This window comes from Ixodes scapularis, unplaced genomic scaffold, assembly GCF_016920785.2.
Source record: "Ixodes scapularis isolate PalLabHiFi unplaced genomic scaffold, ASM1692078v2 PGA_scaffold5__190_contigs__length_132052651, whole genome shotgun sequence".
Taxonomy (NCBI): domain Eukaryota; kingdom Metazoa; phylum Arthropoda; class Arachnida; order Ixodida; family Ixodidae; genus Ixodes; species Ixodes scapularis.
In genome coordinates, this window is record NW_024609880.1 from 124537759 (window position 1) to 124563549 (window position 25791).

The 25791-nt window shown below is 48.2% G+C and overlaps 3 protein-coding genes across 3 annotated transcripts; all 3 read right to left on the reverse strand.

Moving 5' to 3' along the window:
- Positions 1–311: 311 nt before the first annotated feature.
- On the reverse strand, positions 312–2033 carry LOC120836611 (the record flags this gene model as incomplete). Its single annotated transcript, XM_042294330.1, has 3 exons — positions 1761–2033; positions 1377–1637; positions 312–1328 (listed from the first exon to the last, which is right to left on the reverse strand). Coding segments are annotated over exons 1-3 (1530 nt in total), but the record flags the coding sequence as incomplete, so codon positions are not given.
- An 11464-nt stretch (positions 2034–13497) lies between these two features.
- On the reverse strand, positions 13498–15368 carry LOC121838083 (fibrous sheath CABYR-binding protein-like). Its single transcript, XM_042294140.1, has 4 exons — positions 15225–15368; positions 14367–14436; positions 14127–14299; positions 13498–13918 (listed from the first exon to the last, which is right to left on the reverse strand). Exons 3-4 carry the CDS (start codon positions 14238–14240, stop codon positions 13598–13600), a joined length of 435 nt encoding a protein of 144 aa, XP_042150074.1. The 5' UTR covers positions 14241–14299; positions 14367–14436; positions 15225–15368; the 3' UTR covers positions 13498–13597.
- An 8583-nt stretch (positions 15369–23951) lies between these two features.
- LOC120836613 (skin secretory protein xP2-like) lies at positions 23952–24941 on the reverse strand. Its single transcript, XM_040205610.1, has one exon. It carries the CDS (start codon positions 24939–24941, stop codon positions 23952–23954), a length of 990 nt encoding a protein of 329 aa, XP_040061544.1.
- Positions 24942–25791: the final 850 nt, after the last annotated feature.

A 25791-nucleotide genomic window follows, 5' to 3' on the forward strand; every position in this document is an offset into this window, starting at 1 on the left:
ACAACGTTTATAATTCTGCTCAGTTTGTTACGCGCTGAAAAAATTACATTGACCCCATACCTCGAACCGACTCCCTTTAACCCGTGTGAAAGACGATGGATGTAAGGTATAACGGCGACATTCTTTTTGTCTATCTTGGCTTTTTCTTTTTCAAGTTTACTGGAATCATTCTTGATATACCGAGTCACCTTATCGCAGGCTGAAGTAATAATTGAGTCGGGATAATTAGATTCTCTGAGTCTAGCGACCTGTACTGAGAAGCTTTCTTTCATCTTATGAAAACAGGTTTTTGTCAACGCTGACTGTAAGCAGGAATACGTAATACCGTTTTTTACGAGCTTTGAGTGTGCTGAACGATAGTCTAGTAGTTTCTTCGTGGATCTGGGGTGGTGCATCCAACATACGTGATCTTCTTTCACGTCAATTTGGATGTCTAAAAACTGGATTTTGTGCTCCTTAGGAGTCTCGGAAGTGAAGCGGAGTCCTAACCCTTCCTCCGCGAACGTCTTTAACACTTCGCTCATTGTTCTACTAAAATTGTTTTTTTCTACGAAAACCAGGTAATCATCTACATATCTGACAACCTTTTTGGTGTTGTTCGCCAGCCTGTGCTCAAGGGCCCTATCAACTTTACCTAAAAAAATACTGCTCAGCATAGGGGCCACTCTTGAACCTATACATACACCTGACTTTTGTACATAAACGTTGTCCTGCCAATCGATAAACGTGGATTTTAGATACATAGACAAAAGCTCTAGGAACCCTTCAACTGAGACTCCACTTTTGGTCCTAAACCTCGTTTCATCGTTGAGTTCAAAAATACATCCTTTTACGCTCTTCATGAGCTCATGATGGGGCATAGAGTAATATAACTCTTCCACATCTATGCTAAATGCGCTAGATTTTGCTGGGTTGTTGTCTTTTAAGAATTTTATAACAGACGTCGAGTTTGGAATGTTAAAAGGGTCATCAATCTGCAGTGAGTTGAGGTGGACTTGCAGATATCCTGAAACTGCCCTGAGCCAGGAATCTCGCTCCGACACTACTGTGCGGAATGGTATTTCTGGTTTATGCGTCTTTGCAGTAAAAAATACCTCTAACATAAGGTTTTTCTCTTTCTTGGCTTCAGCTAAGACCCTTTCCAGGTTTAAGCTACCTAGAAGCTGCAAGGCTTTAGCTTTAACCTTTTGTGGCTGTTCCTTGACCTGCCTAAAGTTCTTTTGTACAGCTGCGTTAGCCTTCTCATCAAAATTACCTTCCGGCAGAATAACAAAAAAGCCCTCTTTGTCGGACAACAGAATACGCAACCCATTACTTGTCAGATAACTGATAACAGGCTCTAAATTTCTGCTTCTAGGGGGCTTCCCTTCGTTTTTTGACAAAATCCCCACGCACTCCTCGATGCATCTGGGCCTTTGTTCCTCCGCGACCCGCCGTGACACAGACCGTGATAAAACCAGTTTATCTACCCGGTCCAACCCTGGCTCAAAGCAAAACTTCGGTCCTTTTTTTAAGAGATCTTGGTGGACCTCTGGAACCGACTGCTCTCCAAGGATCAATATCTTGCCTTCTTTACATGGCGTCTTCTTCTTGGGAGGTAGCGTGAGGCGGACTGTATGCCAAAGGAACTCCGTGGTCTGGACGGAGATCTTAGTCCATTCTTGATACAGGCGGAAATCTCGAGGATGCCGAGCGTTGTTGATACATGCCACCCGAAGACAGTCTTTGAAGAAGCGAACTTGATGCCACCACTCGGATCTTAAAACTCGGCACATTCTCCTCGAATGACCCGGCGACGGAACCAACCAACCGGAGACAGCTTGTAATTCTGGTGGGCACATAGACATTTTTGCGTACCACGATGCCGCCCTGGCCTTGCACACGTAAACGGCGATTAAAGCAGATAGCCATGAAGGGTCCGAAAGAAGGTGAGGAGAACATAGAAAAGAGCCCTTTGTAGTAGAAATGAAGCTTACTAGAATGGAAAGTTGGGCGAGTTGGTATGAATTCATTTTGAAAAACAGCGCGAATACCACACGGACAAGAAGGAGGAACACACAGGACGAGGCGCTGACTATCAACTGTCTATTCAGAACACATACATAGAAATTCACGCGAGGTCGGCTTCTTCTTTTTTCTCTTCCAGTCATTCGCCATTAAGCACGTAACATATCAAATTAAAACACACGAGTACATTAAAACACACCAGCACAGGTATAAGTCATTGCGTCTTCCTCTTTTCTTCTTTCTTGGATCTTCAATCTTCAATTCTCAGGTCAACCCATGTCCAAAAAAATTACCTCACTGTCCACTAGGTTAGTGGATGGTTGGCTCACGCACCCGGGTTTTCGTTTAGCTATATGATGAGCTTCTACTAGCTCCCTCGGTAGCTGATCTTTGTGTTTAAACAGCACTTTTGTGTCACTAAATTTTGGCTCACATCCACAATCACGGCAGTGGACAGCTAAATGGGAGTACGCGTTACCTTTTAAAGAACTGTGGTGTTCGCGTAGACGAATGTTGAGGCAACGACCCGTCTGACCTATATATGAGTGACCGCATGAGAACGGTATTTCATAAACGGTCCCCTGTGCACAGGACACGAACTTCATGCCATGCTTGACGCGACATCCAAACAGTTCTGGCTTACTTTTCCTGTCAGCACGCTTGTTAACAACGTTTATAATTCTGCTCAGTTTGTTACGCGCTGAAAAAATTACATTGACCCCATACCTCGAACCGACTCCCTTTAACCCGTGTGAAAGACGATGGATGTAAGGTATAACGGCGACATTCTTTTTGTCTATCTTGGCTTTTTCTTTTTCAAGTTTACTGGAATCATTCTTGATATACCGAGTCACCTTATCGCAGGCTGAAGTAATAATTGAGTCGGGATAATTAGATTCTCTGAGTCTAGCGACCTGTACTGAGAAGCTTTCTTTCATCTTATGAAAACAGGTTTTTGTCAACGCTTTATTGGGAAGCTTATTGCGAAAAGGTTTCTGTCATTTGCGAATTGAAGATCACGCGAGCACAGCCGTGATCGGCACTCAATGTGAGCGAGCGCACGGGTTTGGCTTCTTCGCCAAAAAAAATTGTCCCCCAAGAAATTGGTTGCGGGTATGTTTACACAGCCTTGAAGTAATACCCGTGCCACATGGGCAACTCGAATGCCATTTACAACGAATGACATTTGTGTGATCGGCGAATCAGCTGTCCATCTGTAGAGCATGGAATGCGCCACGCCCGGAGTGTCGCGCGCTGATTGGCCGTCCGCTCAAATGTCATTCGTTTATTAGCCTGTGCAGTATAGGATGCCTTAATGTGGGCTTGTGCAGTACAACCTCTTAAAGCCCCCCTATCTTGGGAAAAGTGGCGCCATTCATTGTTGTAGAAATGCTCGAGGCACATGCCGCGCGCCACTTCTGGGAAATTCTTGACGTCTGAAATCTACCTCAGTGCTGCGCTGTGCCGCCATAATCTTTCCAAGGGCTGCACGTTGCGCGTGCCTATTGCATTGACGCACCTTGCGCTACTTTTGAAACATGAAGGGGCCTTACAACCGGTAGCCTGGGGACTTTAACGTGCACCACGCAGTAGTGATACACGACCGGTCCGCACGCCGGTACGATGCTCATCCAGATGGAAACGGGCAGGGCTGGGCATTGAACTCAGGATCCCTGGGTTCTGCAGCGCGAGATTTCGCTCTACGTGTTCTGACCTGGTGTGCGCGTAGCTTATTCAGTGGCACACTAGGCTCCGTTTCACCTTCACCAACGAGCGCGAACTGGTTACACCAGGATAGCTAGGTTCGACATTGTACATGTACCTTTTTTTAGTACACGGAAGTGACGTCATCACGTCTGATTGGTTGGAAACAAAAGTGACGTAATTTCCCTAGAAAAATGTGGGCGGAGTCGGCAAAACTGGGCGGAGTCGGCTACCGGACGTGACAACAAAATGACGTTTCGTTTTGTACCGAGTACGTTTTAAAAGGTACTTGCTCGGAACTAGGTGTCATTGGCAGCATGTTTTCGGCGGCGAGGCGTCGTCGTCTCGTCACTTCGACTTTTTCTTTAATAGAGCTTTTTTTTTCGCCCGAAAGGCTGTATCGGGAACACCGCGATGCATTCGAGCTCCCGGAGGAGATCTTTCGGAAGCAATACCGCCTGCCCAAGATCGTGGTGCGGTGGTTGTGCGACGAACTTCGCGAGGAACCGGAGGTGAGGAGAGTGCGTACCTCGTGGACGGTCATGACTGTGGAGCTTCAAGTGTTGTGTGCACTGCGCTTCTACGGCACGGGGAGCTTCCAAGGCATAGTGGCGAGCGACGAACACGTAGCGCGGGACCAAAAGACAGTCAGCGTTGCGGTCCGCGCCGTGTCCGTCGCTATCGTGCGTCGTCTCGGGGTCCAGCGTGGCTGGATCCACTTCCCCGAGACGCCGAGCGAGAGGTTGGACGCGGAGAAGGGCTTCAGGCTGCTCGGCAGGATACCCGGCGTCATCGGTTGCGTGGACGGGACCATGGTCTCCATCGTCGGCCCGTCCAAGAACGACCCCACCGTCACGAAGGCGGCGTACTGGTGCCGCAAGTACTTCTACGCCCTCAACGTGATGGTGGTAAGTACACTCATGTTACGTTGTCAAAACGCGCCCCAAATCTGTAGAAAAAAAAAAAAAACGTATTGCCGATACTGTTTAAGTATGCCGTTTTATGACTGCGGGCTGTGGGGTCTCACGACTGCGCGAGCGTGTGCTCTACGTAGCATGTGAGCCGTGAGACTCTTCTCCCAAAAATAATACTTATTTTTAGTTTCAAAACGTGCAAGCTTCCGTAAAAAAAAAGAAAAAAAATTATTTTTGTTTCAAGGTAGTTAGTTGTACCTTGCATCCAGGAAGGTGTGTTGACATGCATGTGTCAGACAAAATAACTTAAAGGTTCTGAAATTGCGACTGCTTTGTGAACCATAAGTACAATCTACTATGTGGATTCAGGTAATTACATGTCAATATCTCTCTCACTTTCAGGTGTGTGACGCCGACTGCCGGATAATGTGCATCGACCCACGGTATCCCGGGTCGGTGCACGACTCCTTCGTGTGGCAATTTTCCTGGCTCCGAAACCAACTCGAGCAAGGGCAGCTGCCACGCGACGGCCGGTTCCTGCTTGGTGAGCATACTAAATTCATTCCTTACGCGCACGGTGGCTCCCACTGCTTGAAAGCCACAGTTCCACACGTACTGTGCTTGTTGTGAGGCACACAGACACAGTTGCTGGAACTCCTTGAAGTGAGACAGCACCCAAAGTTTGGCCATTAATCTCTGTTTATGTCCACATAACTCTCACACTCTGCAGGCTACGAAAGCCACACTACACCAATCTCACGACAGTGATAGACTATGCAAGGCATGCGACCGCAGTGCGAGTCGCTGTCCGGTTCGGCCCACTCACTGTTACTGTCTGCCTGTACCCTCTTGCTGGTTGGTTTTCGCATGAAGTTGGAGCTCTTTCACTGATACCTGGGGGCTTGCCTGGTCGCTTTGACGGTCGTCAGTTTGTACGGAATGGGATCAATTCCTCCTTGGCCACTTGGGGCTCGCCAAATTTGTCCTCGTGTCGTCTCTGTCCCACACACTGGATTCTTTTCCCTGACCCTTCTTCTTCGGACTGCCTATATAGCTCCTCCTACTAGACCCTCCGTGTCCCAACAGGACCTGACTCCTTTCCAATCTAACCACCCCCTCTCTTTTCCCCATCTCCAACTCCACCGAGGATTAGGAAAGAGGTTCGTCGAACTGGCGCCTTATCCCCTTGCTTGCCAAAGACAAGGCCAGCGTGTTCTGCTCTGCCCGTGCCTAAGGTCACGGCCACACTCCCAAAAGCAACAGAGCTTTTATCTGTCGGATGCAAGGGCCTAATAATGCACTTGCATACAACACAGCACGCCTAAGGAATCGTGCACACATCCCATACAACCCACCAGGAAAACACATAGTTACATGAAATAACAGGGAGTTTGCAGGCAAGCTAGTGCTAATTAATCATAATGTAAACTGATACTGTAGTGCAGAAATATTAACACACTTTTAAGTCACACTTAAGTTACATTATAATTGACGTAGTTGCACACAGCTGTTTTCTTGCCTTTTATTTTAAAAAGTAAAGAATGTAATATGTTCCATCCTCTACATGTGCAGGTGACAGCGGCTACCCCTTGGAGCCTTGGCTCATCACCCCTGTCCCCGGGAACCACGCGACCTCCACCGCTTGCGGCCGGTTTAATAAGGCGCATTCCTCGATCAGGTCTGTTGTGGAGCGCTGCATCGGGCTGTTGAAAAACAGATTCCGGTGTCTGCAAAGGCACCGGGCTCTGTATTACCACCCTTCAACAGCCACCGCCATTATTTCGGCATGTGCAGTGCTCCACAACATCTGCCTTGCATCGAGCGAGCCAGAACCGGAGTCAGACTCCGACCCTGAAGAGTCAGAGTTGGAGTCTGAGCCGAGCTCGGACGGTTCTGAGCCGAGCTCGGAGAGGTCAGCGTCGGCTCCCGAGAGGCTGGCTCCTGCCGGCCCTCCGGTCGGCCTTCCGGTCGGCCTCTCGGACAGGGGGAAGGCTCTTAGGCAGCGCCTTGTCGCCCGGTTCGGAACCCGCCGCAGACGTGCCTGTGCGGAGCGCCACACGCAAGGGGTCCGCCGCCACGACGGTAGTCCCGACCACCAGGGACACCGTCGGGAAGCCCCTCAGCGCCCTCGCTGCGGTGGTGCCCAGCACGGACGCCGCCAGCGACAGGGAACCTCTCGCCACCACGACTCAGGTCCTGACCACCAAGGACCCCGTCACATCCTTGCCCTCAGTGAAGCCCTCCCCGTGGAAGCCGTAAAGTGCACACTTCGCTTCCTGCTCCACAGCCATGGCCGTCCACAAGCTACATACTCTCTTCAGCTCCTACACCTTGTGAAGTTCGTCGCACAGCCAGCGTGCTGCCTCCGGATACGTGTCGAGTGCATCGCGGTGAAATCGATACAGCCTTTTTTTTATTTTTATGAGCAGAAGGCACGAGACGCAGTCGACAGTGACAGAAAAGGTTCGGAGGTTTAATTGCCAGACCAACAGGTCATCTGGATTGCCCCTGCAAAGAACTCGGAAGTAATTTAGACTACCTCTAGAAAGAAATGCTTGCTTTTGCAGATATTGCTTTCTTAGTTGCTGATTGAACCAGGGATATTGTTGTCATAAACATTGTTTCATTTTACAAATACTTCAAAGCGTCTTGCCTTCTGCTCCATTTTATTATCTCTTTTATGGTACTACATCAAAGTTAGGTGATTGTGTTATCTCAAGACAGTGCACATGTAGTTTGTTTTGAAAATTGCTTTATTTCTTAAAGAAAAACCTGTGACACTTCATGAATAAAAGTGTGATAACATGGAATGTAATATTTCATTCTTGGAAGTAAAACTGAGCATCGACTGGAACCATGTAAGCAATTGGGCAATCTTAAGTATATATCACAGATATCTTGTTGAACACTCTGGTCTTATTTGAGCACAATAGTTAAATTTCGAAAGGAAAAAAAAAATATATATTCTCTGACTAGCATACCACCATATAAACACTGGACCACTTTAAAAGAATTATCACAGATGTTGCGCCAAACACTCTTATTTGAGCACAGCAATAGCAAGTACTCGAAAGATAAAAAAATTGTTTCTGACTAAAGCAGCCGTCACTCGCGCGCTCCCCGTTGGTTCCGCCGACCCCTCCGCTGCCCCCGGCACACCCGGCTCCTCGTGGTTCGACATTTTGGTTTGAAGAAGGCGCGTAGCGCACATCCCGCATAATATTGGAACAACTTTCTCTCCAATTAATTCTTAAATGTATTGCAAAAGGGTACAAAAAAGAGGTTTGTTCTAACAACGCCCAAAAGGTTTTGATTGCTTTTCAATACTTTTACCTGTACTAGAACAGATGCGACGGCCAGCGACGCACAGGATTGGCTGCCGTTCCTTCGCTAAACGCAGGAACTGCTCCCCGCGTCGTAGTAAATCCTACCCCGTATCCCGCGCGTAGGGACGCCTCAGGGAATGCGTAGCTACTCCCGCTCGTCGGTGGTTGGCTCCGGACGTCGCTGAAACGGGTGACGGGTGTCAAGTTTGCGATGACGTAGCGGCGTCAAAGTGGGCAGAGCCGCCACGTGAGTGTTGCTAGGATACGCTCCTCCTTTGCATTACGTCACTTCCATGTACCTTTTCTCAAATGTGCAACCTAGCGATCCAGCGCGCTCGTTTCCTTCCGCCATTGGCTTTGGCTAGAGCCACTCGATATGGCAGCGTAGCTGCCAGAGTAGCGCCACGCTTTTCCTTGTGCCGCCTCTCACCGTGATTGGTCACACGCGGTACCATAACAACGAGCTGAGCTGGCTCCGTTCCCTTAGTAACCGAGTGACTACTCGTCACGTGACCTCGCAAGAGCCGTGATGTCACCGGTAAGATGGCAGCGCCCAGAGCTGGTGGATACGAGTTGGTTCGGTGCGCGGTAGTCGTAATGTGCCGCTGCTTGCAGACGATTTCGACTTCTTCGTGCTCTCTGACGCAGGTATAACGTGAAGATCTGAAAGAATGTATACCTTTTCTGTACAAGATAGCTCTGGATATTAGCACCTGTGCGACAGCATCAGTCATATCGCCGTAGCGGTGCTCGTATTCCTGGGGACCTATGTTGGACAAATGTTTCGTTTCTCCTAAAAGAAACGGAAGTGACGACATCGCGTCTGATTGGTTGAGGCTCGAATGACGAAAGTTCCCTACAAAAATGTGGGCGGAGACGGCGAACCGCCATCATCGGAAGTGACATCATTTTGACGTATCGTTTCCTCGGTGTTTCGTCTAAAAAGGGAACGAGTCTGTCGTCGTTCTCTTCGAGGCTTCGCAATGGGAAACACGGCGTCGACGGCGTCTCGGAGGCAGAGCGACAGCTTTCCTATCGTGGAACTTTTTTTTGCTCCGGAGAGGCTTTACCGGCAGCACCGCGATGCCTTCGAATTACCGGAGGAAGCTTTTCGGAGGCAGTACCGTCTCACCAAGAATGTGGTCCGTTGGTTGTGCGACGAACTGCGCGAGGAGCCTGAGTTGAGGAGGCTGCGACGTTCGTGGACTGTGATGACTGTGGAACAGCAAGTGTTGTGCGCACTTCGCTTTTACGCCACGGGGAGTTTTCAGGGCATGGTGGCGAGCGACGAGCACATAGCGAGGGATCAGTCTACAGTCAGCATCGTTGTGCGGGCTGTGTCCCTCGCTATTGTGCAGTGTCTGGGGATCCGGCGCGGCTGGATCGACTTTCCCCAGACAACCGGCGAGAGGGACGACGTCGAGAGGGGCTTCCAACGGCTCGGCAGGATACCCGGCGTCATCGGTTGCGTCGACGGGACGATGATTGCCATCGTCGCCCCGTCAGAGAACGACCCCACCGTCACGAAGGCGGCGTATTGGTGCCGCAAGCAATACTACGCTCTCAACGTGATGGTGGTAAGTACGATCACATATATACTACGTCTCACCTTAGCATGAACTAACTGAGAAGACTGTGCGAGCGCGAACGGCCTGACTGGAGCACTCGCTGCACGAGCGCTCGTGCAGCCGCCGGGGCTTTATCCAAAGCAGCTAGCTCGCGCTTTTAGCTATAGGTCAATGCCCGTTCTGAATGGGTTTGAAAAAGAGCGTAACGCTAATGCGGTGTGGATATGCCATTTTATAAATTAAAGTTATGGGTTGTTAGTGCTCGTTCATCCTCCGCACAAGCTTTTGTTCGACGGACGGAGGGAGGGTTGTTTTCATGTCGTGTTAAGCTTTTAAGCAATAGTTCGTGTCCTGCATGATAAAGTGTAAACTCTCCTTTGAAGAAAAAAGCAAATTTGCCTAAACTATTGCGTGGATCAAAGGTAGTGGCTATTTATCATATAATTTTAATCTTTGTAACACAGACAGCGCTCTGTCTGTGTCCTTTTTCATGCAGTCCGTCGTTGTTTTTGTTGTTTTTTTGCGCTCAGCGCTCTGTCTATATCCTCCTTCATCCAGTCCGTCGTTTTTTGCGTTGTTTTAATGTTTTAAGTTTGTAAACCACGTAATTTATGGTGGTGTGTTGGTCAGCATGTAAATCGTGTTTGACAGGGCCCCATGACCATGAGTGCAATGAACTGTTTGTGGATTCAGTTGAAATAATGTCGACACATGTCTCTCTATTGCAGGTGTGTGACGCCGACTGCCGGGTCATGAGCATCGACCCACGGTATCCTGGGTCGGTGCACGACTCCTTCGTGTGGCGCTACTCGTGGCTCCGGAGCAACTTCGAGCAAGGCCGGCTGGTAGACGATGGCAGGTTTCTGCTCGGTAAGCATACTCTAGTTGTTGGTACTGTACATGATGGCTCTGCACCACTTATAAGCTACAATATCACACATACTGTTGCGAACATAGATAACTGGCATGCGCTCTGGCCATACCTGTGACGCGTCTCCTTGGAAACACTCTGACGCAGCTGTCAAGTACTGGGGGAAAGGTTGCAAACATGCGCCTTTCTTTGCTTAGTTGTCAACAATTTTAAAGGGATACTACAACAAAATTTCGGTGCTTATTCTTTGGTCTATACGTGTTCAGAAGAGCAGTATCACATCGGACACGCCAATATCTTGTTAAAAAAGAGACAAAAAGGCATTAAAAAAAATTAGGCGATTAGGAAAGAGCACCTTCTAGATGTCTAGGAACCTTGACAGGTAGTGACCGATGACTGTCTCGCTTAGAACCATACATGCTTTGAACCTGACGTCACCTTGACAGCTCAACGGCCAGCAGAACAGACAAGGGGAGGGAGCAACTCCACACTCAACGGGACTCTCTTTTGTGTGTACCAAGATTATAGAATATTAATTTGTCACTCAAAATTACACAAAAGCAGCTTTGGGGTTTGTTGCGGTGGCCTGATCGCTGGCATGCTTCGACCGCTTTTGTTGCTTGAACAGCTAGGGCATCCTGACGATGTCTGCCTCGCCGCAGCTTTGCTCATCCCAAGAGAAACTACATCACAGTTGCACCGGATGTGACGTGCTCTCTGGTGGCTGCTCTCCGAGCGCTTGCCAGTCTGGCCTGTTTATAATGAAAAATATAGCCATAAGGCTCAAAAGGGAAATGTATGATTGTCATTTACGGGTATTGTGGATCATGTTCAGCCTATTTCTGAACATGACGGGTACATTTCAAATTTCGTTGAAGTATTCTATTAAAGAGAACAGCATTAATATCATACATTTCCTTCTCTGAATGTGCAGGTGACAGCGGCTATGCCTTGGAGCCTTGGCTCATCACCCCTGTCCCTGGATTCCACGCGACCTCCACCGCATGCGGCCGGTTTAATAAGGCACATTCTTCGATGAGGTCCGTTGTGGAGCGCTGCATTGGGCTGTTGAAGAGCAGATTCCGGTGTCTGCAAAGGCACCGGGCTCTGTTTTATCATCCCACAACAACCACCGTCATTATATCGGCGTGTGCAGTGCTCCACAATATCTGCCTTTCATCGAATGAGCCAGAACCGGAGCCAGACTCTGACCCTGACGAGCCAGGGTTGGAGTCTGGGCCGAGCTCGGACGGTTCTGAGTCGAGCTCGGAGGGGTCAGCGGCGGATGACGAGAGGCCGGCTCCTGCCCACCCTTGGGTCAGCCTCTCGGACAGGGGGAGGGCTCTGAGGCAGTGCCTTGTTGCCCAGTTCCAGACCTGCCACAGCCGTGCCGCTCCGGAGCCCCACGCAAGCCACGGTGGCAGTCCCGCCCACCAGGGACACCACCAGCGCCAAGGAGTCCGTCGCCACAACGGAAGTCCCGCCCATCAGGGACACCGTCGGCGGCAGGGAGCCCCTCATCGTCCTCGCCACGGTGGCACTCCCGCACACCAGGGACGCCACCGGCGACAGCGAACCCTTCGTCGTCCTCGCCTCAACTGACGCCCTCGCCACCAGAGAAGCCCTCCCCGTGGCAGTATGTACTGCACTTGTTGTTCCACAGTCATGGCCGTCCATAAGCTCCACAGTGTCAACTCCGCCTTGCAGTTCGTCGCACAACCACCATGCTACCTTTACGGACATTTAGTACTGCCTCCGAAAAGCTATTCGGTGCATCAGTTATGTTGATAGAGCCTTTTTTTCATTTGTAAGCAGGGTGCACAAATTTTTTGAACAATAGCAGAACATTTTGTAGGGTTATGAAGCTAGCCTTTGCATGAGACTGAGAACTCAATGAGGCTACTGGTGAGACCTATTTTATTTTTTACTACAATATATTGTTTGTATCGGGTTTGGACATCCGACTCATTTTCTCTACACTTCTATTGCCCTGCTCCATTTTACAATCTATTATGGCTACCACAGAGCCAGGAGTATTACTCGATAATCGCAGATTAGATTCGTGCCAACTTGAATGTATAAAGAAGACAACAAGTAGTTTGTTTTTGAAAGTGCTTTCTTTTTTTTATAACAATGCCGTAACGTGAAAAATAAACATGTTTGAAAACACAGGTTGCAATGCTTTCTTTAAAATGAAATTGAGCATGGACTAGTAAACACCGTATACATTCTTTGTCATTATCAAGGATATATCACAGACATTATTTCACACTTCACTTAATTCAGCACAGTGCCATTTCGTTTGTGTTTTGTCACACATTTGAAAACACAGGTTGCAATGCTTTTTTTAAAGTGAAATTGAGCATGGACTAGAAACACCGTATAAATTCTTTCTCATTATCAAGGATATATCACAGACATTATTTTACACTTGACTTAATTCACCACACTATCATTTCGTTTGTGTTTTGTCACACATGGAAGCATGACAGATTCCATAGCTGAGGCATGTTGAGATCAACAATGATATAAGAAAACAAACAAAAAACAGGGACACAGATGAAGGGAAACAGGACAAGGCGCACTCTCATCCCTGTTTTTTCAGCGCTTTTTTTGTTTGCCATGAACCAACTGGCCCAAATCTCCACTTTATTGCGATATAAGAAAAATCGCAAACCCAGAGGCTAGTTTCAGGCGGAAGAAAACTACAAGTATAAAATTCCTATGGCACAAGCCACTTGGCACCTTTGATGAAAAAGCACACACTACATATTGCTGTCCTACAAACATGAGGAATGGCTAGTTTTAGCATATATCTGTCATGCCTGTTGCCAAGAGCATATTACTAACTTGCTTCACTGGTTATAGTGACTCCAATAAACAAGTACAGAAGGCACAGTTCTTTGTAAACAAAATATGAACTGAAAAGCATGGACGGACTTTCCCGTAATGTCAACATTGTTGTAAAGATGTTTAGACAGCAGAACATCAGCCTTCCTTTAAGCAGTGGCTCACTCATAGTATTATTCACTGTATGGCGAGCCCAGTGTGCGTAGGAACTTGTCCATTAACACGCACCACATACCAGTGGCGCAAAAGAACATATTTCTTGTCTCCGCCTGGAGAACAAAACAAAAAAAGAAAAAATGAATACCAACTTGGAACATAAAATAATCATCCATAAAACTAAATTATATCTGGCTGGACTCAGCGGTCCTGGGCTCGGCTGGGCTCGGTGGGGCTGGGCTCGGTGGGGCTGGGCTCGGCGGGGCTGGGCTCGGCGGGGCTGGGCTCGGCGGGGCGGGGCTGGACTTGGCTGGGCTGGAGGGGTGGCTGGGCAGGGCTCGGCAGGTCTTGGCTTCGCAGGGCTCGACTTCTCTCGGCAGTCAGCAGCAGAACGACCTCGACGAGCACGCGGGTCGTGTTTTGGAGTTCCAGGGCCACCGCTTGTGTGGCGCGAGCTTGCTCCTGGTTCGACTCCGCAACAGCCTCCATGCGGTGGCTGAGGGTATCGATTGAACGCAGGAGCTGGAAAGACGGGGCATTTAATGCGCAGCAACAACATATTTCTAGACACCCAGAGGGCGTGAAAACCTTGCATATGTCACAGTTCGGTTTGCATTATGCTTTTGTAGATCTCCATTGCCCTCTGCTGCAGTCCCACTTTCACAGTGGCATCTTTATTAAACTCGTACCTATTTAGTCATGTTACGGAGTTCTATGTTTGAGCCAATACCTGGCCTTGGAACTCCACGTCCCGCGCGTCCCTCGTCTCGTTCTGCTGCACCTGCCGAGTCTGGTTGGCGACTGCCTGCATGGCAGCCTCGTCGTGCCGCTCCTGCCTCGACATTCGGGGGGTGGCACGAGGCGCCGTGGGCCGCACCCGGGGCCTTGCAGGTGGCCTGACATCTGCCAGGAAACAAAGAATGCTTCTGTCATATCAGACAATCCTAGTTGTCTTCATGAGAGGTCTCACCCCGCGAGGTGGAGGGCACCGGCTCGGCTGCCTGCTGCCCGTGACCTGCCTGGGCGCCTGTGGGTCTCCCCTAGAAGGGAATTTGTAAGTCCTAGTCAGCACACAGGACTTGTCTGCATTTTCTAGATATTGAGAGTGGGTTTGTTGAGGCTGCATTCCACTCAGGGGAAACAAAATTACACTGTTTCAGAGGTAGTGCCATTCATGTCTAGGATTGACTCCCCAAATATGTCTAGTGGCAGCTCAAAAGGTTGCACTTCCCCTGTTTTTGTGAAAATGTACCTCTGTGATACAGAAATTGAATCTTACGACAGCGTGCACACAATACAACTGAGGGTTGCAACAACCACAAAAGCAAGAAGAAAAAGGACTACACAAAAACTACAGATGTTTTGGCCTTAGAAACTCCAGTATTACTGCAATAAATATAGTGTTTTTTGTCGTAAGTGCTTTTGTTTTAGATTTTGCCTTTACGTGGATGATTTAATCCGCCCTCCGATTCGCTGAATTATAAAAAGTGCCAGCACCTTTAATGCATATATTCACATTCACAGGGGCGGATTTAGAGGGGGGGTCGGATGTCCTGACCCCCCTCTTGATTTCTGCATGTGTAAAATTTAGGGCATTAAACAAGGGAGAGGGGGAGGGGGTTCCTAAACATATGTTACGCTGACCAACACCTGACCCCCCCCCCCCCCCCCTCAGGAAATTTCTGCATCCGCCCCTGCATTCATATTTATCACATTTCACTGCGGTATACATCTTAGCTCACTGATAATAAAACCCTGCACGGATATTCTCCATTGGGATTGAACAGCTACATGTGCAATAGTATGTTAGGTTCAAGCGTGCACTCACCTCGGCCTCGTCCTCAAAAGCGGGGACGGAAAACCCAGGAGCGCCCAGGGCCGAGTCCTCGCCCACCAGCGTCAAAATACGTGCGTATGATGACGCCAGTGAGCGCACCCGGCCGCCTCCTCCCCCAGTTTGCCTGCGAGTAAAGGAAGTAATTCAATAGCTTGGTCCACACTATGAGTAGACGACGCAAATTACCTCGCCTGTTTCGCCAGCTCGGCTGCCCGCGCCCGCGCCTTCGACACCCGCACGGCCCAGTAGCGCTTCCAAGCTTCCGGCTCCTTCCTCGGAGGCCCGAGGTAGTTGAGCCGGGAGGTTAGCTCGGTCCAGAGACGAACTTTGTCGTCTCTGGACAGGGCCGGGCTGAGCTCAGTTGCACCGCGTACCAGAGAGGGGTTCTCGAACATAAATGTATCGAGTTCCTCCCTCTGGGCCGCGGTCACACGTTGCCTGCTCCCGTCGTCCATGTTGTTTGAACCATATTCACTGACAATTTAAGAAACGCAGGGTACTGCAAGACTGGAACCTTTTATTATCGCTCCGCAGCCAATGAGATAGCCGCATTAGCCGATGAGAACGCCGAGGAACCAATCACGACGCAAGAAGAGCGAGCATGACAGGCCACATCCTCCCGTTTCTTGAGCCGTCATCAGTGACAGTGATTTGAACTAGGCGCTCATTTGCATCCCGCATGTTGTTCTAACCTTTTATGCGAGTTTACTTCATCTAATATTTTTTGGAACCGCTACAAAATCAGTTGTTCATTTCAATAGAACACGTGTATTTTTTTAGTCTGACAAGTTTCTTTAAAAAAGAGCCGATGTGAAGGTCGCCGCCGCAAGGGATTGGCTGCCATCGCTTGACTAAAAGCAGAAAATGCCTTTCCGGTTGCCGGAGAAACGGACGCTTGCGTAGGGACAAGGCTCCAGATAGGTACCGCCGGGAAAGCGTAGGTACGGCAGGGGGACAGCGTAGCTACTTCCGCTCTTCGGCGGTTGGCTCTTGACGCCTCTCAAGTGAGTGACAGACGCCAATCTTGCCATGTCGTCACGGCGTCAAAGAGGGCGGTTTCGCGGTGTGCGCCGTTGCTTGGTTACGCGTCACCTGCCACTACGTCACTTCTGTTTCTAGTTTCTCGAAAGTCCAACATAGGTCCCCTGGATGTGTTCGAGGATCGAAAAGGCATTTTGCATGCAATTTTCGCATACTCCTAGCCTTGTTTGAACGTTGGAATGTCTGAGAATCGATGCGAATTGTATGCGTCGCGTGTTGGACCTTGGGGAAGTTGTTTCAGCCCCAGGTAACCGCGTAATCATAAACTTATAGCGAGGAAGCTCCTACGATCTTTACGTTTTGTACTAATCAACGATCTTACGATATAGCTTTTAGGATAATATTTTCGCATTTTCTAGCTTCCTTTGAATTTTGGAATTTCTGAGAATCGAAACGAAAGGTATACGTCGTGTGTAGGGCCTAGGGGTAGTTGTTTCAGCCCTGGGTCGCCGAATAATCACAGCAACTTTAAGCGAGGAAGCGCCTGCGACCTTTAACCTTTTTGTACTAATCGACGATTTTACGAATTGACAGTTCTGAAGACTTTGATAAACGTCCTTTCGTTGCAATAGCTTGCATTTGATCGCAGTGTTTTTTTGTTTTTTTTTTGTTTTTTTTTTAAGCGGCAAGTTGGCGTTTGCTCAAATGACGTATATGTAATGACCTGCTCTATAAGAATGCATCAACACAAACTATTAAATTTATTTGCTCAGAGGTGTGTTCGTCTTTGTAATTAACAAGTTACAGACAATTATTTTTTACGAGTGTAATATTTATTTTCTGTAGCTGGGCCCGTTTTGTGCTCATTAATGTCCGTGTGATATGATGCTATAATCATGTGTGTATGGTTCTAAATATCCTCTTTGCAATACCTACAAAAGCCAAAATGACGTCAGCCGAACCCAGCTCACGCATTTGACACGAAAACTGCGTCACTCGGGCGTATGCGCTTGTCAGCAATCAATTCGTCGATTAATATTTGAATTCACGTTCGTGGCCAATGAGTGCACATGAGTGTACTTGCGAATGACAAGTTCTATGGTGTGCTAAAAAAGCACAATGGAAGCTTGGGGCCATCGCACAGGTGCCCTAACATGTCACGACCGCATGATTCCACTGTTCTCTTTTGAGTTGAGGATTAAAGCTAAGGAAGAAGAAGTTAAAGAATCGTTTAATAGCCCATTTAACACGGGTATGCGTGCTACACCAGATAAAAATCTTGACATTTTGCATGCCGGCAAACTTCCGGACGACCACTTGGCCTGTCGGCAAGAACACCTCATATCTGGCGTCCGTCTCTTTTGATGGCGTTAACAATCCTCTGTAGACCACCGTGCTGTCCTTCTTGGTTTAACCCCGTCGACTGTTCATCACCGAAAACGAGGGTGATACCGTCGTCGACGTCGCTCCCCGCCAGTCGGTGAGATAATCTCATCTTGAATGAATGATTGGGTCTTGAAGAAGTATGGTGCTAAGCATACATTCTCTTACTATGGGGCAGTCGAGCAGCAGTCATGTCCCAAGACAATCGTCCTGTCGTGGCCGGCGTAATCGGATTTTGTTCCGTAAGAGCGAAGTCCGAAAGTACAAGGACGGCACGTTCAACTCACGAAGCCGCCGCCATCCCGGCGGCGCGGAAAACCACTCGCCTTGTCCGTGCACGCTGCAAATCGTCTCATTTCACAGAAGAAACAGGCACCGCTCCTCCAGAGGCCCGTGCCGTACCGCCATGCAAAGCGTCTTTTAGGTCTTTTACCACTTTTCAATTAAGGAATGGAGATATCAACTAGATAAAGGTTGCCGCCCGGCGTCGCTAGCAGGGCGGTTACCATAGAAACCTGCCAGGCCCATAATGGAGATCACTATAGGCGCTTCTGACGTCGTGTATCTAGATAATTTTGCGTCGTGTCGCTACTCTGGCAGCTACGCTGCCATATAGAGTGGCTCTATAGCTTTGGCAGAGCGCGAAGACTGAAAACTCTCGCTCGAGAGACGATTGCAAGCGAGCTCACAGGCCGCCGCCATGTATTTGCTCGTGTGGACAAGCCCGCGCAATTTCAAGCTTGCTACAGTTCGTTTTCTTTAAGAGTGACCGTAGTAAAAAATACAAGAGCGAACACCGGGCTTTCAGCTTCCCTGCCAAGCACGCGCGCTCGTGCGGTGCAACTTTGTTCAGGGCCACATGCTCGCGCTAGCAGCACTGGCTGCATCTGGACTTACGGTGAAACAAAGTATATAGACGCTTTACACACGCGCCAAATTACAGCCACCATTGCTGACCTTCTCTTGTCTTAACGAGATGCCGAGCAACTGGAACGGCAGTTGACGATGCTCTACAAAGGTCGACGCTTTAGAAAAGAACACAGTAGAATCTAATGTGGCAATAACCTGGCCTGCTATGGTAATGATAAAGTGAAGTGAACAAAATAAGAGGAAACAAAAATTGAAGGTCAGTTATGGCGGCGTCCATGCACAGCTGCTGCAAAGCGTCTATAGAGTTAGCTTCATGTGCAAGCTGCACGTGCTTACACCGCGAAGGCACGAAAAGAAGTCGGCGATTTCTTTTTGTGTATACACTTTTTAATCTATCTATCCACGTATGTAGAAAATTTTAATTTGTTTGGCACGCCAAACGGGAAGGCTTTAACTAACGTCCACCATGGATGTCTCGATGTAAACAATTTGGCCACTCCAATTTCTGCTTTTAGCAATATCGTGAATCGCTAGCTATGCATGGATTAGTTACTGGGCTGCATGGGAACAATTGGCCCGCTCCTAGATTTTTCGTCAATCGTTGCCTGTCCATCATATTTCGCCGTAGCAGTTTCCGCTTCTAGACATGTAGTCAATCGCTGGATGTCCATGGACTACCATGCAGCATAAGAAACAGTTTGGCGGCAGCAGTTTCGGCTTTACCGCCCCTGGTACTTGGCAGTTTCCGCAGGAGAACAAAGAAGTAGATACTGGGCACGCGACACTTGCCGAGGATATCAACGGCTGTTCCAAGCACGATCGCTCCAGAACCATATGGAAGATCAGTATTCGAAAGACGCTGTGTCCCAGTCGGCCGTAAGTGCCAATCAATATTTTCATCTTGGCGCTACCCATCTTATTTCTAGCACATCTAAAAAGAGATGCGTCCATGGTGCCCATTTGTTCTGCGTCCGGGCTATCCGCCGAACCTCCTGGGTGGTTCGGCGGTGAAGAGCGGCGACCGCTCTTCACCTGATGAAGAGCGGTCCCCGCTCGAAACGTCGTAATAAACTTCGAATTAGTAACTCCGACAGTACGCATCTTTGACTTATTAACTTTTTCCGGTCCATTGTTTTTATATTTACCTTACTTCACACACGCACACATACACACACACACACACACACACACACACACACACACACACATATATATATATATATATATATATTTATATATCTGATACACTTATCGTCACCCAGGCTGCACATCGGCGAGATGCAAGAGCATACACCTGTTTACATGTATTTGTAGAGAAAACGAATCGCAGCATCATACAATGCTATTGACGTGTCGCTGACGCACTGGGGTCCCCTCTTCTTGATAAAATTATTGCAGTTCGCGTACTCTTTGAATTCTGCTTCTACCAATAACCTTGGTATCGCCGAAGCGTGGCTCGCATTTGCAGGCCCTACAGTGCGCGGGAAAATGTGCCCCGTCATTTGTCTTTAAATTTTGTGCGTGCTCTCGTAAACGGTCATTCGTGCATCTACCCGTTTGTCCAACGTAAGGTTTTCCACACGTTAGGGGGATTTCATACACGACCTCAGTGACGCATTCGATGTACGGCCTGGCGTGCTTTGCGCCACATCGTCGCTCGTTCCTGCTTTCTTTAGCAATTCAAGGGCAAAGTTGGTCGAGTTTCTTTGGCGCTGAAAACGCGAGAGGTACTCCGTACCTGTTCGCAACCTTCTTGAGGTTGTGCGCCATTTTGTGTACATATGGTACAACCTCTGGCCTCATATTGCTCAATGCTGACTGCGTCACTTTCCTAGTTGAGTGACGTTTTACTTTCCGTAGGGTGGCCTCTGTAGCTAGAACTGTATGCTTGAATCCCAACGGCGATGCGGACCAGTGATACCATAGCGCGTACTTTAATGATAAAATAAACTACACCGACTTGACATCAAAGTGTCGACATATCCTTTTTATATCAATTGCACAGAAAAGCGTGGCGGGGGCGTTGCTATACTGATAAAAAAATAGCTATGTTTGTGATATGCTATCTGACCACTCTTTTTCCAACCGTGATATTGAAATGCTTACCGTGAAATCTGGACGTGATATATTTTCGGTTGTCTATCGACCACCTCATGGGAACTTCGGCGAATTTTGGGAGATATTTGAACGTGAAACGTTTTTATTTAGTTCTGAAAATTATGTGTCTATTATAGCTGGCGATTTTAATATTGATATGGGTACGAACAGCCCAATGCAGCAGCAAATGTTACTCACACTTCACTCTACGGGTTTTCAAAATGTTATTAACAGTCCAACGCGCATTACAGCTTCTTCTGCTTCTACTTTAGATTTAATTATTACTAATAATGACAGCGCATTCTTTTCCTGTCGAATTGCTGCCGATATTAGCGATCACTTACCTGTTTTCTAGCGGATAGAGAAAACAATTCTTTCGAACGATATCGCTAAATTGAGACGTCAGCTAATATCTCAAGAAAAGCTCGACCTATTTAAGAACCGTATTCCCTTGGTGGATTGGAGCCTTATTTACAACGAGACCGCTGCAGATGATGCTTTTAACAGGCTTCTAGAGCCCTTCACATCAGTATATAATGAATGTTTTCCCACTGTAGAAATAAAACCATCCAAAAGTGCGCGTAAACCATGGATGACTAGACGTTTAATTAGACTCGTTAAAAAGAAATACAAATTATTTGCAATGTTTATTAAAAACAAAAATCCTACCGTGCTAGCAGAATATAAGTCCTTACGCAACCGGCTAAACAGGGAAATTAAATTGGCGAGAAACATGTATTATAATAATTACTTTGGTCACCAGTTTTCTAGTAATATCAAGGAAAAATGGAGGCGTCTAAATTTCCTCCTGAATAGACATACTAATACCCAAGTGATCACGAGCTTAACGGTTAATGGAACTGAGCTGTCGGGTTCCGATCTCGCTACATCATTTAATTCCTTTTTTTCGACTGTAAGTGACAGTCACTACAATTCCGAGATTTTTTATTAGCGGGTTTTAGTAGACCGTGTTTCCCGCTCCGCTAAGCCCCTCCGCTACCCGGAACTCTACAGCCAAGGCCATCGGTGCGCAGGCGCAGTGTCGGTTTCTTCGTAGCGACAGGCTAGCGGAGCGGGAAACACGGTCTACTAAAACTCGCTATATTCTAAGTGATAGGTTGGCGGAATCAATATTCTTTGAAGCGACTGACGAGCTTGAGGTTTTTTTCAATTTGCAAAAGTTTAAAAGATACAAATAGCCTTGACTCCCATGATATACAAAGTCGCCCAGTAAAATATGTTTTGCAAATAATTACACCATGCCTGACACATATTTATAATGTAGCGCTAATGACGGGACACTTTCCAACAGCTATGCAGCTAGCTAGAGTAGCCGTAATTTATAAAAAAAGGAAATAAGAACGACTTGGGTAACTATAGACCAATATCTATACTTCCGTTTTTTTCTAAAGGGTTAGAACGAATAATTCGTTGCCGCCTCAATCATTTCTTCTTAAAGCATTCTGTGATGTCCGATTGCCAGTATGGGTTTACAAAAATAGATCAACGGAACATGCCGTGCTTGCCCAAAAAGAATACATTTTGAACAGTTTTGAATCGCAACGTCTTACTCTTGGTATTTTTATTGACTTTCGTAAAGCATTCGATGCTCTAAATCATAAAATGCTTTTCTCTAAGCTCGAACATTACGGCATACGAGGACATGCCCTCAACCTTATAAAATTATATTTAAGCTCGCGATTACAATATGTTGTCATAAATCACTCTCGCTCCAAATCCCTTCAAATTTTTAATGGTGTCCCTCAGGGTAGCATCGTTGGACCACTCTTCTTTAATATTTATATAAACGACATTTCCAATATTAGTACTCTTGCAAAATACGTTATTTACGCTGACGATACGAGCCTTTTCTTTTCCTCCTCCGACGTTAAAAAACTAACTGGCACTGCTAACCGAGTATTGACCTTATTAGCACGGTGGTCATTAGTCAACTCATTGAAAATAAACAAAAAGAAAACTAAAGCCGTAATATTTCGTCCTGAAGGAAAATTTGTAATGCACCCACCGCCTTTAGTTTTGAGTGACACCGTCATCGAGTACGTAGAAATGTTTAGATCTCTCGGTGTAAGTTTTACTGCAACGATGACATGGGACGCCCACATAAACGAGGTTTGTCTTGCTTTTTCTAAGGTTGTTGGAATGACCACACGCAATAAGCATGTTTTACCTGAAAAAACCTAAACTTTCTTTGTATTACGCTTTCTTTTATTCGTATTTAAGCTATTGTTTCCTTGTCTGGGGTAATACCACAACATCCAATATTCAGGAGCTTCTGATATTGCAAAAGAAAATGTTGCGTGGTATTACAAAAGCTCCATATAATTCTCCAACCGGGCAGGCTTACTTGCAGTTTAAAATTGTGCCTGTACATAATTTATTTGAATATAGATTCGCGTGTTTTTTCAAAAATATAATAGCAAAAAATTATAATTTTCTTTCACGTATTCTTTCTACTGTGCCCCACAATACACCTTATGCAACCAGGGAAAAAGACATCTTTGTTTTACCTAGGTGTAGAACGAACTACGGCTTTGCAATGTTGCGATATATCTTGCCTAAGTTTTTCAATACTCCTCTATGTGATCACTTGAATGATATGTCTTCTTCTGTGCTTAGGAAGGCTTTCCTATCATTTGTCTGTACTTCTAATTTTGTCTGTACTGTTCATTTTGAATATACATTATTTATTACCGCGTTTACACTGCTGACTTGTAGGGTGGCGAGGCCCGTCAAGCAGTGTACGACACTGCTTTTTTCCTGCGACCCTCAGTTTGTATTTCAAGCTGAAATAAACGCTGATTGATTGATTGATATACGGTATACATAACCGTGTGTGGTTCGTAATGGAGCGTTTTAGTAGATCGTTCCGATACCTCAGATAACGGCACGAGATAACGATACGATGCATGCGCAGGGGCGTCGGCGCAGTATCGGGCGTCATTATTGGAATCTTTGGAACGATCCATTAAAACACCTAATGTCTTCACTCTGAAATGCCCAGAAACCGAAACGTGTTGACACCCAAAGTCGGATGCTGATGATTCAAAAGTTTATGGGGCAACACTCCGAAGGTTATGGTACTGAAACTCCCTAGACTGCACATCTGCTCCCCATCTCTTCTGCTATATCTTTCCCTGCCGTGTTGCCCTACCCCCCAGTCGTCAGTATTTGCAACTCTAGAGAAGGTGAAGCCGCCCAACGGAAACGACGTGAAGGAGAAGAGCGGGAGCTACCGCCTAGCAAAGGGTGTAGTGAAAACAGGTGCGGCCTGGCGGCCGATGTGTGAAACAGTAAAACGGGCCAGGAATGCACGCAGTTAGGATTGCCAATAGGTTCGTGGAGAGTCTAGAGGTCACTACATCTACGTTACTGCCTTCCTTTTTGTCGCGTGCAGGAGGGCGCGGTCAAGGCGACCGCAGGCCATGGAATAATGCACATCGTCCGTCCCGTGGTCCTGAGTTGCTTGGTCGTCACGATGGCGTTCGCGGGACTGACACTCCTTCGCCTCCAGACACGCGGACCGGTTATCGTGACCAAAAGCATCATCGAGAACTCCACCGAGGCGAGCTCACAATCGCCTCCTGAACCGAAACCGGGATCCAATTCCAGACCAAGACCAGGCACCCCGCCAACCCAGTACACTCGCGGAGCGCCACCGGGCTCTGCTTCCGCTCCACCTGCCTCCGAAACGCCGCAGGGTACCTCCTCCTCCGGCCCACCCACTCCGGGAAAGACACTGGGAACATCTTCCTCCTTCCGACCCACTTCCCGAACGACACCGGGCACCTCTGCCCTAGCCCCATCCGTTCCCGGAAGAACACCGGGGACCTTTTCCTCTTCACCACCCGCTCCTGGAGCGACACCGGGCACCTCTTCTTCCGCCCCATCCGCTCCCGGAGAGACACTGCACATTTCTTCCTCCGCCCCATCTGCTCCCGGAGTGACACCAGACACCTCTTCCTCCGCCTCACCTGCTCCCGGAGCGACACAAGGCGCCTCTTCCTCCGCCCCACCCACCCCCGGAGCGACACCGGGCACCTCTTCCTCCGCCCCACCTGCTTCTAGAGCGCCACTAGGCACCTCTTCATCCGCCCAACCCGCTTCCGGAGCGACACAGGGCGCCTCTTCCACCGCTCCACCCGCTCCCGGGGCAACACCGGACACCTCTTCCTCCGCCTCACCCGCTCCACCCGCTTCCGGAGCGACACCAGGCGCCTCTTCCTCCGCCCCACCCACTCCAGGGGAGACACCGGGCGCCTCTTTCGCTCCACCTGCACCCGGGGTGCCATCCAGCACACCTCTCGGACCGTCCCCTCCTGGAGCGTCGTTCAACACCACCCTCAACCAGTCAGCCATCCAAACACCACGGCCACCCGGTGCAGTAGCGCAGATGGTGGCACTGCCAGGAGTAGGAAGAGAAATAGGTGAGCCCTCAATATGTAGCTAGTCGGTAACATGTTAAGATTTCAGGGAAGCTTCTTCCACTTCTTTCCACTTCAGCAGAGCGAACGCTGGAGGGGAGGTCGTCTTCTCTGCAGCATTCGCTCTGCTAAAGGGGAAAGAGGTCGAAGGAGTTACCCCTGAACTCTTAGCTTATTGCCCGAGAATCGTGGCGAAAAACGACGACAAAAATAGTTGGTGGACATCGTTTGCCTTTGATAGTGGATCACCGGCCTTGCAGTTGCAAGGACCCAGAGTGATATGCTCTAGTTTTCATTATAGCACGACGTATGGCGACCCCTATTGATGCCAGATCGAAGCCTCGTAAGGCTTTAATCTGGCATTCCACAGAACCGAAAAGGGTAGACTCGAGCTCGCGCTCGTACAGAACTTTAAAAATGAGCATAAAGAGCTCCTAATTTTACCTATTGGGTAGCGTGGACGTCGAACATGCCTGGCAGCCGCAACATAACCGTGGTGAAACAACGTCAAAAGCGGCAGCGAGTTTTCTTAGCAATCGGATATCAGCGCTGTAAAGAGTGTTATCAATAGCCCCAGAGCACATGTCTAGGAGGCGCCGCAGTCGGGCAATACTAAGCGCCTCCACCCGCAAAGACGCGCCACGATGAGTCGACGGCGCGTCGTCTTATTCTCCGGCTTTCTTCTTTGTTGCTAACTTCTAACGCGGCGCGGGCTTGTTTGACTGCGTACGTCCCTGCATATATTGAAAACGTAGTGACTGTTTTGTCTAAAGTAAAACCGATTT

Coding starts and splice junctions, on each gene's coding strand:
- LOC121838083 (XM_042294140.1), bottom strand. CDS start 14,240: ATGTCGAGGCAGGAGCGGCACGACGAGGCTGCCATGCAGGCAGTCGCC. Junction 13,919..14,126: donor ACGTGGAGTTCCAAGGCCAG/GTATTGGCTCAA, acceptor CCGTCTTTCCAG/CTCCTGCGTTCAATCGATAC.
- LOC120836613 (XM_040205610.1), bottom strand. CDS start 24,941: ATGGCTGACTGGTTGAGGGTGGTGTTGAACGACGCTCCAGGAGGGGAC.